At 37.4% G+C, this 15617-nt stretch overlaps 1 protein-coding gene across 1 annotated transcript in view; it reads left to right on the top strand.

The window, feature by feature from the left end:
- LOC120515662 (collagen alpha-1(XXVIII) chain-like) overlaps positions 1-15617 on the top strand; it is a 179248-nt gene that overhangs the window by 139451 nt on the left and 24180 nt on the right. The window contains exons 25-28 of the mRNA XM_039736875.1: positions 3925-3993; positions 4860-4928; positions 6169-6237; positions 13716-13784. Coding sequence (XP_039592809.1) covers positions 3925-3993; positions 4860-4928; positions 6169-6237; positions 13716-13784 — 276 coding nt within the window. The remainder of the gene's footprint in view (positions 1-3924; positions 3994-4859; positions 4929-6168; positions 6238-13715; positions 13785-15617) is intronic.

Raw genomic sequence — 15617 nt, 5'->3', positions numbered from 1 at the left:
TCAAGCGTTGTAAGCATACAACCGGTTTCATCAATAACTTCACATCCAGCTTTTGAGAGTTTAAACATTCATAAACATCAAAGTGTCCACTACAGAAATCGTCACCTGTGAATCTAAGATGTTTAAAAGGCATTGGCGGTTGTCGAAAGGTGTAAAATATTTGGCCATTTTGGTACACTTGGAAAGTGACAACCGAACATTTCAGCAGCAGCCATCAACTCACATGCAGAACCATAGGTGAAGGGCTTAAGCATTTCACTCTTACAGTGCTCCTATGTAGTATAATTATCTCCTGTACTGTCATCAGTCCACACCTTGAACTTGTCCCAGTTATTCAATTCATAAGACACAATGTTCCCCGGATATCAAGAGTGAGCCTGATATGGCCGTGCAATATGTAACACAGAGAATGGAAAAGGCAGGCGCCATCTCCGGGCATGGAAACCACTCGGTAAGTGACAGTTCTCTGATCGATGGTGATCACCTCAATAGACATGTTAATGAGGGTACGGTTGGAACGAAAAAGGAAATGGGTACCTGAACAATGTAAAGTCTAAAATACCTACACAATAACTACAGTCGTAATAAACGAACAATAAAACAGTGGAGAAGCCGTGGATTAAATAAAAAGGCAGTAGTTATCAGCAGGGAGACGTGAATCCCATGGCGAAGCAATGAAGGGAATGTAGAGACCGGAGCGACGGACGGCCTTATACTGTATAGGCAGGCAGCCAACAACGTGGGAGGCGTTGGGATGGGGCACCCAAAGCCGCCCCACTCAGTGACCGAGCTGCAGGCTATGGACGTATATATGTACGTAAGTAGGATTCGGTTAGTGTTGTGAACCCGCATACCAAATTTCTTGAAGATGGGCCCATAAGTAACAAAGACCGTTGGAAAGTTCAATATGGCAGCCAACAGTGGCGTCATACCATTGAAAGAAGTACGTACATCGGTTTCGGTTAGTGCAGGGAAGCCGCCTACCAAATTTTGTGAAGATGGGGCCATAAATAAGAAAGTTCAACATGGCAGATATTGTCGACCGTTATGACCGTTACGTGTAGAATTTCGAAATGAAACCTGCTTACCTTTTGTAAGTAAGCTGTAAGGAATAGGCCTGCCAAATTTCAGCCTCTACCTACATTTATTTTTTATATTTATTATGTAATATTACTTAGTTTTGTTGTTCTGATTATTTTTACATTTCATACTGTTATTTTGTGCATTTTTCGATGGCCATAATGTTGCTATAATGTTGCGGCTGTAACGCGCAACGTCATTGGGCTGGTGGTGTTTAAGATTGTTATCAACAGCATCAACATTTCTTCACTGTGAATCAAACCTTTTTTATCAGCTAGCTAGAACTATTTGGAAGTTAGCACTAGTGTATTATTCTCAACTTTGATTTTTGTTAAGGATTTGGCAGCGACATTTTGACTTTTTCAGATCTCCTGGGGCCTCATGTATAAACGGTGCGTACGCATAGAAATGTTGCGTAAGAACTTTTCCACATTCAAATCGCGATGTATAAAACCTACACTTGGCGTAAAGCCACGCACTTTTCCACGGTACCTCATGCCTTGTCGTACGCAAGTTCTCCGCTCGGTTTTGCAGACTGGCGGCACCCAGCGTCAAAGCAGTGCTACTGTTCCTGTGTGGTTACACCTTATTTTCCTGACGCGGCTTTATAAATACACCGAAACTAACCGCATATTGTTTATTAGTGTAATGCATCTGATTGTAATTAACTTGTAACAATATAATGGTCCACAGAATGGTCAAACTATTCTAAATACCATAACTGCTTTAGCGTTGTTACTCTCTTCTTCTTCTTCTTCTAGCTCCTCCCGTTAGGAGTTGCCACAGCGGATCATCTTTTTCCATATTTCTCTCACTGCACCACTCGGAGTATTTATATCACTGTATCTGAGTGTGAATCACAACAGCAGCTGATCGGAAAGGGAATTATCGATATACAGCTTTAAGGACACGCTGTCTCAGCCACTGCAAAACGTTTTAAAGCCTTTCCTGTACGGACCTCGCGGTTCAGAAACAGTTTCATCCCAAGAACTGTAAATGCATTCAATCAATTGCACCTTGTAGAACTGTTTGTACTTATAAGTACAATCACCACACTGTAAACTTGCACTACAGTTATAATATCGCACAACCTGAGTCACTTTATAAAGCGCGTATTTACATATGATGACAATATCATTTTTAAGGTGAAATGCAGCAAAATATGTTTATTAAATTATACAGATAAAACTTTAACTTCATTTAAATAATCTATATTCTTCACTGGGAGTGTCGTTAAGGATAGAATAATTAAACATGTACTACGAAGATATTTCAATGTTCTTTAAACGCGTTTTGAAGAATCGGCGCTAAGCTTACAGATGGCTTAACTTCTATTACAGAGCTGATTGTGTGGCGATCGGTTACTTGGGGAAAGAAAAGCACTGACTGCAGTGACGGCTACGCCAATATATATTGAATATAAAACAGAAAGAGAAAATAACAACACAGCTAAAAACGCAGTGACAAATTTCGGCAAAAGTTAAATGCTTGTGTCATGAGCACGAGGCAGCTATGCAGTGTCTGCAACGGACGTAGCCTTCCACCGTGCATAAGCTACCTTACTGAAGGGCGGGCGAAGGAGCCACCGATTCTTCCTCTGCCCAGTGCCACCACAAGCCTAGAGCCGCCCCTGAGTACTGCTGCAATAAATTATTTCATCGAAGTGAAACACATGTTTAATAACGTGCTTTAACTCCTATCATCATGAAAATGACATCACGTATACATCTCAGTATTTTAGTTATTCAGAGAACTGTAATATCACAATTGTAATGGATTCTGTGTCCAGTTGGAGGAAGAGAGCCGGTTTAAGAAGCAAGTAGTGATTCACACACACAGAGCACATAGAAGATCAAATACAAAACAAAGCATTTAACTTGCTACTTTAATTACGATGTGATTTGAGAAACTGGTTAATTAAACGATTTTAAGATTAAGTTTATGATGTTCTACTTTAATGACAAAATAAACTACGTGATTAAAGTGGAAATGTCGAGATTGAAGTTGACATTTCGTGCTTTTTCCCCACTGTGTGCCTTTTTTCTCTGTACCCTAATAAGCTTTCATATGACACTCAGACAGTGGGCTTACAACTCGGCTTCTCACGGCGACTTTGATATGTGACTTCTTTTTTATTTCCGGCACTGTGCGATTTTGTGAATGTGAGCTTTCAAGTTTCTCCAACACGCTAAGTCACTCGATCAACTTCATTTTGTTGAATATACCACGGTTTATTTGAACAAATAGTATATTTTTCCTTTGCCTCCACTCTGTATTCGCTGAAATTCTTATATTTTCCCCCGTGCTTTTCCCATTGTCTTTTCACAGAAGGCTGAGCTTAAGGGCGATTTATATTGATTTGCATATTCAAATAGGCGTAATTCTGGGAGGATTTGGGGCGTCACATAATGCGCGTGCACGAGCGTTAGTTTTCACGCTGATCGGGATTTATGTAGCGGAAGAACGTGGAAGTTGGAGTACGCACAGTTTCCTGCATCTGGATTTTTATGTGCGGAAGCACATTTCGGCTTTTGTGCTTACACCATGTTATAGTGTGAGTTCTACTCACGGCGTTATACATGAGGCCCCTGGTCTTGACTTGTGCTAGTTCTTTGCATTTGACGTGTCTCATCTCCTAGTCCTGGTAGCTTAAATTTTTACTTGGTCCTTTCTAGTCTGCTTCACATTACTTTATAAATGAGTCTTGTATTAATGGTGTCGGCAGACAAAGCAGTGAGTGTTCTCAGAACATACTTACAGAATTACCAACACATAAACAGACAAACAGATCTGTGCTTTATTATAATTGATATATTTTGATACATTTATATATTTCTTCAACAGGGACTGCCAGGACCATCAGGGCAACCTGGAGAACCTGGACCAGAAGGCAAAGGATTTCCAGGAACTAAGGTAAATAAAACATATTAAATAATGAACACTGCTACCATTTTCAGTTTTGATTTGATTATTCATACTTTGAATGTTTTTTGTGAAAAATTAAAATTAAAAGAAAGTTTTAACAAGATTTATTATTAAATGATTATTTCACAGATAAAAATCAGCATTAATGGAGATGCTTATAATGCAAGTTATATTCACTAATTAATTAAGTTTCTTGGTTAATGGTGTGTAATTGACTTTTATACTCCCTTTGATGGCTGTTTTCAGAGTATTTAGGGCAGTGTTTTGCGACCACTGGGCTGCCGCTATTGAGTTGCTGTTATTTATAGTGTCCACGTAGTGGGTCACCGCTCCAACAGTCAAACCCTGCTCTGATGATTGCGCTCAATTCACCATGTTGGACCCCACTGCCCCTATCACCACTGCACTCAGTACACATCTGACGATCTCGCTAGATTCACCCTTGGTGGGTCACAAAGACAATTACATGGGAAAATATGGGCCATGACACCAGAAAGGGTGAGAAACACTGATTTAGGGAATAAACTTGTGCTCACAAATAACCATTTCATGGCCAAACTTTTGGCCTTACATAATTCAGAAACAGTTCCTCTACCCACAATCCACAGGCTTCTGTGCCTGATGCAATTATCATCTACTCCCTGGGCATTGGTACCTCACCTTTGGTAATGTGATCATTAGCCTGTCATCAATTGCTATCAAATGTCTGTGTGAATTAAAATACATCATGAAAGAAATAATTAGAATGTGTGTATTAAGAGTATTCCAGTTTTGTTGTAGTGTATATGATAAGCACAGTGGTGTTTTAAAGCCACTTTCTCTACTAACAGTTTTAGAACATCTTCTTGTTTTAGGGAGATCGTGGATTACCAGGCAGTCCAGGTCCAGCAGGCCCTCTTGGAATTGGAATTATGGGGCCAAAGGTTTGAGAATTTGAAGATCATCTATTAAATATTTTAAATTTGCTGATTCAAAACACATCATACTTAAAATTATATATATAGTCCCTAAATATACCAGAAGTAACCCAAGTGCATAATTCATTATCTGAATATATTACTTTTTATATATGTTTTTTGATATCATCTTTTGCATACTTTTTGTTTTTGTGATCAATGTTTTATTGAAGCAAAATGTGTACATAAGAAACCTGAAGGCAAGCCGATTAAAAAGAGAATAGTGTAATCCAATCCCCTTCCAATCTGAGCCTAGGAATGAAAACAAAAAAAATGGTATGGTGTAAAAACAAAAAAAACGGGAAACTAATAGCTAATAGGAAACTAACCACAATGCCCGAGTCGGCGAGAAGAATGAAAAGAACAATATCAATGGGACCCAGATGCCATGAGCATGATTGATTTAGCATGAAGACAGTTCCAAGGAGACTGAGGAACGACACTTTTTAAAAGTGACAAGCTCTCGAGTACATCTTTGTACATTAACTCATTTCTAATCAAATATTGTCCTCATCTTTGTGTTGTTTTCAGGTTTGCTCATGGCCCATTGCAAAACAAAATTGCTGAAGAATCTTTTAGTAGTTGGGTTCACTGGGACCGATTCATGCAAGCTATTAAATCATATGTTTTCAATTTATAGGTTGTAAAAGTGAAATAGCAAGGCTTTTTAAAATAAACACACATGCAAGTGTTGTGTTCCAAAACAGCGATTTCTGGAATAAGAATCCAAAAAATGGCTACACAATATAGAATAGAGGGGCGAGTGCAAAAAGTTTGTGTGCAGGTTAGGAATAGGAAAGGCCAAAGAAAGGGTGAAGAAATCCAAATATTCAGGTTGCCAAGGATTCTCCTGATCCTCATTAATCTAAAACTAACAAGCTGCTTTTTACAATCTTTAGTACTGCACAATCCATGAATGCAGCATTAGCAAAATGCAAGAGTCTGAAATGAGTTCATTTCACTTTGCATTGCAGAATATAACAGGTGGTAATTGGGTAGAAGAGATATTTTATGAAGTGCAAATATAAGTTATTACTACACTAGTGAACACTTTTAGAGCATTAAAAAATTTTCTCTAGAAAATGTAAATGTTTGATGTGAATGAAAACCATTACAAATCAGTCATACAGGTAAAGTTCTTTTTTGTTATCAATCATTTTTTGTCATACTGTGCTGGAAAAAACTTGAGGTGTATTTTTACTTACAGGGTTCTTTAGGTCAACTTGGCCCCGCAGGACCCAGAGGTTTACCAGGCGAAGGAATACAGGGACCCAAGGTAACATTAGCCGTAATTCTCCAATGTTATCTTCATATATAATACACTACCATGGCTGTTTGTCCAGGATTTTAAATGACCTGTAGCTCACAAGCCGTTTATACTATTGACCAGAAATTTGGTACACATATACTACGTGACGACTACTTTCAGGGTGATGATTGACCTCCATGGTTATTCCTGTTTTTATTTTTATTTTATTTTATTGTAGAATCAACTCTCGGCAGCGGCCATGCGACACATGCGTACGGGCGTTGTTCTCATCCCTACCATCTTCACCATTACTTCCCCTACCTCTTCATATCTTAAATCAGTTTTGAGGCAGATTGAAGATTAACTTAACTAACCAGCTTAAGTGAAAAATTAGAGGAAACATACTAAGTAATTGCAACACAAACACTAACTTAATCAGTTTTAATGTGAAAAGATGCCAATGAAAGAAGAGAAGAAGCGGGCCGCTAAGGTTTAGAAAAGAAGAGCTGCTCAGGAAGCAGCAAGCACGTCAACATCTGAGCAAATAAATGCTAAACGTACAGAGAAAGAGGATGAAAACTAGGAATGCTCAAGTCAAGTGTATTCACTGCACGTTATTGTGGAGTGCGCTGTTACTGGTTTATCTTAGAAAGGAGTACTGTAGGTAGCTGACCTATAATTTACTGTAACACTGTCCTATACCAGGAATCCTGGTGGTGTGTGGGTAGCAATGATGCTTTACAATGCGCAAATTCCACTTTGATTCTACACTGTGAAGATGATTCTATACAGTTTGCATTTTCTTGCTGTATTTGAGTGAATTTCCTCCATGGATTCCAGTTCCTTCCATACTTCAAATTCAGGCTGTGGGAATAATATATATAATCTATAGTTTTCTATGATGTAACTATGTTGAAGGCAGTGTTTATTTGTAGGTTGTGTTTTTTCCACTGCTGGCTGTCGAGTCTCGATGTCCTGACAAGCACTTGTATCTACAGGTCTTGTGAAGTTGGTGACAGAGCATGTGCTTTGTCTCACCCATGGACACACATACTACAGTTCCTTTGACTCTCTATGGTGCTGTAACTTTATATTTGTGTATCATTTGATGAAGTAATAATTAGTAACAATATTCAAATATGAAGCCTTTACAGATTGTACAGTATGTACAATGGACATGCTATTGGCTTACAAAATGGCCTTCAACTTCTTCAAATTTTTTACAGTGATTATTTCACGATTTTTGAGAAGGACTCCTTCAACCATCATCTGAAAAGTGTACATAAAGCATTGCTGTTTGTTAATTCATCTTTGTCAGATACTGTACTGTATGTGCTTAGGAATGGCATACCTATTACCCACCCACTACTTCATAATAAAACACTAAGGTCTGTTTGTCAGTCTCTCAGAGCAATCTGATTGGTCAGTTTAGCTTTGGTGATGTGATGAAAGAGGAAGTGCAAGTGTCAGATGCACAACGAGTATTAAAACCATATTAGGCACGCTTAGATTTGCCTTTAAAGACAGATAGTGTAAAACCAGACAGGAGGCGAGGAGAGTGCCTTAAAAATAATGACAGAGTCTTAGAAGCATTCATTACAGAAACACATTGAACAGAGGGAGCGGAGCACAGGTCAAGAGACGTTCACACACATGCGGAAAGACAATGAACGTACATGTAGGGCAAGAGTAGCAAATATTTTTTTAATGATTGTACTACCTGGGTTTGACAGGTACGGTGGCTAGTTAATAATAAAACTGTATTGCCAATAATTTCATGCTGTTCTAAATTTTAGAGCAACAGGGATGTGTTTTCAGACACCTTCTAACTTAACATTTCCCTCTAAGACGGGTCCAGCAGCAAAATAAAAAAGACTCTTGCCAATTAGACACAACCAAATTTCCTTTGATCAAATAATTCTAATACATATGAAGAAACAGTTTTTTCAAGGAATGTTGTTTGCTTGAATTACAAAGCATTTTAATTTCCCTAATTAATATATTATATAGAAATAATTCATTATTAAACATGAATTATTAATAACTATTTCAATCTCCAAAAATTGAAAAGTAGTATAAGTTTATAGGGTCATTATTGTCATGTGTGCAGTTATGAAATACATAACAATGTGAATATGACACATCTATTGTTGCCATAATGATGCATTCATACAGAGTGACCAGCAGTAGGAATCATTTCAGAATAGTAAGAATTGTTGGGGTACCAACCTGGTAATCCCCATTTAACTTACACAAAAGAAACCAAAAGGGTGAAGAGCAGCACAACAAAAAAGACACTGGATAAAATTAGGCAAGGCAGGGTTTTCTGCAGCGTTTTGAGTTTTTGTAGTTCTTGCTCAGGTGCTCAATTGAACTTAAGTCCAGGTTGCAAATGAGACACTTTCTGGGGCCATCAGTCTTTATGGTGTCCTGACTGGGCATTACTGTCAGGGTTGTGAGCCCTCATTGGCCGTTTTCTAGAGGAGGTCGGGGAAAGAGAAGATACCGTTAGTGACAGTGCCCTCCCTCACCTCGGAGTGTTATTCCTTACTTTAGATGAGCCGGGAAGGGGATCCAAGCTCTCACATGAGTGACAACAGTACTGTAATTCTAAAATTATGAGACACTCTGCACTCCTGTTGCTTTTTTTGACTTTATAACAACAGAAAGAACAACATATATTTATAATGCATACAAACAAGTAGCTCAAAGTGCTTTACAAGATGTCAAAGTTACATGAAAGAAAACAATTAAAATTAGGCAATAATTTTAAAGAATAAGTAACACATGAAAAAGGTAAGTTCAAATGGCAGAGAGGACAGAAAAAACAAAAAAACTCCAGTTAGTCTGGAGAAAAACAAAATCCCAAAAAGTTCCAAGGTCAAAAGAATGCATACCCCACCCCACTGGGCATTCTACCTAACATAATTGTTCTTAAAGATACTTCACAACATTAACATAACTTTTTTTTTTACAAAAATAGTAGTATAATGTTGTTGATTGTAGGTTCCATTTCTGTAAGCACATTGTACTTTTATTTTCATTTTGACTATGTTTCAGTTTTGATTATTATCCATTGTAGTGGTCTGCTCCTGCTCAGTATTCACACCGTCGACAGGACGGTGATTTGTTTATTTTTTTGGTGGGATTTGACGGGCATCGAGCCTTGGTCTGACTCACACCACTCACACACAGAGACACTAATTAACAGCAAATCGAATAAATAACTGTGATATATTGAAATTACAAGGAAATATAAACAACTAATAAAAAGGTTCCCCTAAGGGGTGATGAGATTTGGGGAGCGCTCCCTCTGATGAGGCACGATGACCAATCCAACAGTACTTGCACAACAGGCAGGCACAAGACAGTCTATACATCCTTATCCGTATAAATGATATTCCACAAGGGTTATGGCGACAAGACAAACGGGTGAACACAAACACAGACAACCAGCTCCTCCTCCTGCTTAACCGTCTCCCATTTTAAAGTTCCTGCTGGCCCTTCTTGTTCCCAGCAGCCCCTGTGCCCTTTGCAGATGTCCTATCAAGGCAATACCCTCAGGGCAGCTAGGAAATGGAGTCCATTAATCTGTAGTGCAAACCGTGATGTCATTTTGTGTTTTGATTTTGGGCACTGACATTTTATGTTCTTTTCGCAGATGCTTTTAGCGTTACTGTTAACAGTGATACCTCAATGCTACATGCTGGAAGTGCAATGTGTGATGGCCCCATGCCAATGTTTCTTAGGATAGAGGTGTACTAGTTTGACTGTCTGAGCTATTGTGTGAAAATCCTAGGTGCAAATAAATAAGTCAGAAATCATTCTAGGGAATTAAGAGTTTGTGCATTTCACAGACACAATTTCTGATTCATGTATACGGTTTAAGTATTGCTGGATTTAGTTTGACTCCTGCTCATTCCTGACTACATTTCTCCTGGCTCCGATCCTATTCATCTAATCTTAGGACATGCCTAATTTCAGCTTGACAGAACAAATACTCTTCAGTGGGCTGGCGCCCTGCCGGGGGTTTGTTTCCTGCCTTGCACCCTGTGTTGGCTGGGCTTGGCACCAGCAGACCCCCGTGACCCTGTAATTGGGATATAGCGAGTTGGATAATGGATAGATGGAGAACAAATACTTTGAAATGACTAAAAAGAAATAAAACTGATGTCTTCCCTGGGGGAAAAAATTAAAACATACAAATATTTTATTTGAGAGGACAAATACTCTGCAATATTACATATGTTACTACTGTTACACCAGTTCTAAGTTTTTGAAATTCTTGTTACAACACCATTTTTCTTTCAATTTGCAGATATTCACAAAATTCATTTTGGTTTTCCCTGCATTGAATTTCTAGGCAAAAGTTTTGGCTAATTTCTAAATGCTTGATAATACTTTCTTTAAGCAAATCGGACTGATCTGTGCAGGCTATGTCGTTACTCTGTTACCTGCTCCCACATCAGTGAATTTTTTTTTGGTAGCAGATGTAGTTATCAGTGCGCAGTTTTATAGTTTTATTTGCTAAGATCACATTGTTTAAATTGCAAAAATGCATCAACACTGTGTCACCAATAATGAGTTTTTTTATACAAATTTGAATTGTCTAACACTCCTGTGGAATTCAGCAGTGAACAGCAATGTTGACGCCAGTCAGAATATGGTCTGTTTTCTCCTACATAAAAATTACAACACCTTATGAAGTGTATTGTGTCTAAACTAAGAAGCACTGACAACATTTTTGTTAACTATAATAAAAACTATTTTAGGACAGTTTGGGATTTGATGGTTAGTAATTCATTGTAATATCAGTATGAAAATATCCAGTGAAAAGGATAAATGTCTGTATGTCTGTCTGTGTGTCAATCTGGTTATTATTTCTCTGTCGATCCAAAAGACGGTGTATCACAAATATTTTTAGTACTAAAATGCATTGCATTTGTCATTTCAAAAGATGGCGCATCATAAACATTAACACTCCTTTTACCAATTCTGTACTGAACGGCATATGACAGAGACTTATGCATTACATTTGTCATTCCAAAGATGGCACATCACAAAAATTTTTAACAATGAATTTTATTACTGCAAATGTTGTGTGCTCCATCTGTTGTAATGACAAATGTGATGCATTTTACTACTACATGTATTACAAAATGAATTCTAAAAGATAGTGTACTGCAAATGTTAATGCTGAGGTCTACATTGATTTCAACCTGCCTTGATCATCTACTTATGTAGTTGAAAGTATTGACTTGCGTTATGTCACTCAGTTTATCAACTTAGTTTCAAATTGATTATAAGGGCAAAGAACAGGATTTACCTGGAAGGTGTACACACACTCTAAGGAAAAAGAAGTGAGAATCAGAATATTGTTCATAAGAGCATATGCAGAAAAGCAGTGTAGCGTGGCAGGCAGGATCAACAACAACAACAACAACAACATTTATTTATATAGCACATTTTCATACAAACAGTAGCTCAAAGTGCTTTACATATTAAAGAATAGAAAAATGAAAGACACAATTATAAAACAAAATAAATCAACATTAACATAGAATAAGAGTAAGGTTCAATGGCCAGGGGGGACAGAAAAAACAAAAAACTCCAGACGGCTGGAGAAAAAATGAAATCTGTAGGGATTCCAGACCATGAGACCGCCCAGTCCCTTCTGGGCATTCTACCTAACATAAATGAAACAGTCCTCTTTGGATTTAGGATTCTCACGGAAGGGCTTGATGATGATGATGGTCACGTAGACTTCTTCCTTTTAATCCATCCATCATTGTTGGAGCATCATGAAGCTTTGAGTAGGTGGAGGTGGCGCAGGCCACCACCACAAAGAAACCGGAAAAAGAAACAGAAGAGAGAGTAGGGGTCAGTACGATTTTAGAGCCACCATGAATAGTTATTATGATGAATTGAACATACAGAGTATCAGGATTAAGTTAAAAGTTAAAATGAAGTTATAAAAAGGCCATGTTAAAGTAATGTGTTTTCAGCAGTGTTTTAAAGTGCTCTACTGTACTAGCCTGGTGAATTCTTATTGGCAGGCTATTCCAGATTTTAGGTGCATAGCAGCAGAAGGCCGCCTCACCACTTCTTTTAAGTTTTGTTCTTGGAATTCTAAGGAGACACTCATTTGAGGATCTGAGGTTACAATTTGGAATATAAGGTGTCAGACATTTTGATATATAAGATGGGGCGAGATTATTTAAGGCTTTATAAACCATAAGGAGAATTTTAAAGTCAATTCTGAATGACACAGGTAACCAGTGTAGTGATGCTAAGACTGGTGTGATGTGTTCTGATTTTCTGATCAATAAGGAAAACAACAGAAAGAGCCAACAGTAATATTAGTGGCTCTGTCATTTCGTATGGTGACAAGAACTCAAAGATCACAACAGTAAAATAAGAATTTGAGATAACTTAAGAAAAGTAATCATCTCATCATTTACTGTGAGCAGTAAAGTATTTTTTTACACAAATGTTGCATAATTCAGGATATTGAGCAGGTCATAAAATCAGTTGAGCTCCAGCACTTTCTTGTTTGTCATTGGGGAAAAGAAAAATCAAAAATTCACTTCCAACCACTGCCAATATATATAATTAAATTTACATTTGTCATAGCTACAGACCAGTAGTATTCAAATGCACATTGGTAAGTTGTACAGTCCAGCTCTTATGTAATGCTTTTTCTTGTGTTATATCTAAGCACTTACCAAGGCAGTCAGTTTTTCACAATAATTACAACAATTGTCACATTTCAGTACACAAAACCAATAAATCAAGTGTAACTTAAATTTCTTTACTAAATTAGCACAAATTCACATTTTTTTTTACATGCATTTTATCACAGTGCAAATTAATAATTTACATCCACCTATCCATCTTTCTGAATCCAATATTTCCTTCCCAGGGACACAGGAATTTATAACCAATATAAACAGCATTCGGTCAAAATTGGGGCCACTCTGTGTGAGACCCCTGGCCATCGCAGGGCAAGCTTAACATACACAATTCCACATTCGCTTTAGAATCACCCAACAGGCACTCTTTAGCTAGGAAAGAGAGACCCCAGGTGAAAATGGACACAGGGTGAATATGCAAGCCACGCAAAGCCAAAGCAAAGCAGCAGAACTAATCGTTGTGCCACCATGAGATCTGTGTGCAACAATTAAGCAAGAAAAATGCAGTTTTAACATAGATGCTTTAAACTTGTACTGTAGGCGTTTTCATTAATTTACTAAATGTGATAGCAAATACTGTCGTCAATTCTAATACTGTGATAAAGCGATATTTTAGAAAATGTGATACATACTAGAGATTCTGAGTTTGTAATATTTTCTAGATTCTAATGTCTGCAAGAAGATAATACAAACTGCATTTTTTATTTTAATGTCTTTTGATTTTTTTAGTTAGTATTGTGATATTTTTCATGTACAAACCAAATGTTTTTTATGGATATGGGGGCAAAGTGATTCTTTTTTATTGTTTCACAGGGAGAGCCTGGGTTTCAGGGTCTGCCCGGACCCAGAGGTCTAAATGGTGTTGGTATTCCTGGAGAGAAGGTAATTTTTTAATTCAACCTGTAAGTCTCTTGTACATTTTGGCCTTTAATATATTGATTGGAAATACTAGTATGTGTAATATATATGAAGTAATATATATCACTGTACAATAGTAACTATGCAATTAAGTTGTGTTGGCATAAAAACATCTGAATGAGTTTGAGGTGAAGTACAAAGTGTGCAAGTAAATAGATAACAAACACATCTCTGATTGGGGTGTCAGGCCAAAAATAGATGGTTTTATACTCAGTGTAACACAGTGCTTCTCAAATAGTGGGGCGCGCCCCCCAGTGGCTCCGTCAAGGGGGGCGCGTTTGACCTCGGGGAACATGCTTTTTTATTTTTCTTTTAAATTTTTTTTGAAGTTAGAATGCACTTTAAATCTTTTTTGTTACATTTAATAAAGCTATTCTTTGTTGTAAATTGGTCCATATTTCTTTCTTTTTTTTATTTTCTTATACATTAATAAGGATACAGTGTTATGCAGAGGTGTACTTATAACAATTTTATAGACAAATGATACTATTTATAGTCGCGGGGGGCGAGATGTTTTCTTCTTCCTAGGGGGGGCATGACAGAAAATAATTGAGAAGCACTGGTGTAACAATGCAAAATTCTGTTTATAGTCGTAACAACACTAAAGATGAGAACCAGCCAGTTAATTTCCGTATTCATTGTAATCAAAGAATAAAATTGGGGAAAGTGATTAGGGTTCCAGGTTATAAAGAAAAATTACATATCTGAGCAGTTTTGATTTGACTTCTCTGCCTAAAGGCTTTCAACTCTGTGCTACCTGGACTGTTTAGATTATTAGAAAAGCTTTACATCATACCACACGTGTCTTTCGATAGGATCATAATTACAAATTGTTGGTGACAAGAGGACTGGATGTTTTATTTCCGTACCTGATTTTTTAGAACGAAAAAAAAAATCATTTATGGAGTAGAGATCCGATTTCAGAAGAATGTGAGTTGAACCAGAGATGCCGTGGACAAATCTGTTAGTGAAGGCCTAATGGGGACCTTGTGCTCATCCATGTAGCTAAACTGAAACATTTTCTAACAGCCATATTGCCATTTTTATATAAGTTCTTTGTCTCTTTGTGCAGTGTGGCATATTGATATGATGGTAAAAATAACTTTTTTAATATGAAAGATTCACAGGTCTTACACTGAAGTATACAATATCAATAGAAACGTGTCTCACTTAAGCCACCTTGGACAGGTCCCAAGTGAAGTTATTTTAGTAGGTTGCATTACACAGATGAATAACCGCTTTACGTACGCTTGTAAGTGTTTTGAACACAACAATAAGCATTTGTTATTTAAGAGTAAATGTGTAATTGATGCATTTTTACAATATCTATACTAAAGTGCTACCAAAATGCAACTACGAAAAAGTCATTTTAAAAATGTTGAAGTTTAGGAGTTTTATTTTAAATGTTCCATGATATTAGCCTGGTGCTAGTCTATTGGTAAAGCATTCCATATTTTTGACACATAACAGTAAAAGGATACCTTATCACTTCTTTTATGCTTATCTCTTTAAATAATAAGCATACTGGCATTTAAGGATCAATGCTTATGACTGGTAATATAATTAGATAGGCAATCCAAACTATAAGGAGAGGCAAAATTATTTGGATCAGTGCATCCATGAGATTATTTTTAGGTTTATTGGCAGCCCTATAAGACCCAGGTGCTGCCAGGACACATTGTCCTCTAATGGCTGTGAGGTCCAGTTTCTGCATTTAAAACTGTTCTTTGTTTGAACTGAGTAAGGTTTTTAAAAATTCCCTGCCATGTAGTTTCCTGCCCTCCCAAATGCGCCGTA

The sequence above is a fragment of the Polypterus senegalus genome, chromosome 15 (assembly GCF_016835505.1).
Source record: "Polypterus senegalus isolate Bchr_013 chromosome 15, ASM1683550v1, whole genome shotgun sequence".
NCBI lineage: Eukaryota > Metazoa > Chordata > Cladistia > Polypteriformes > Polypteridae > Polypterus > Polypterus senegalus.
This window is presented reverse-complemented; position numbering and strand designations above follow the sequence as displayed.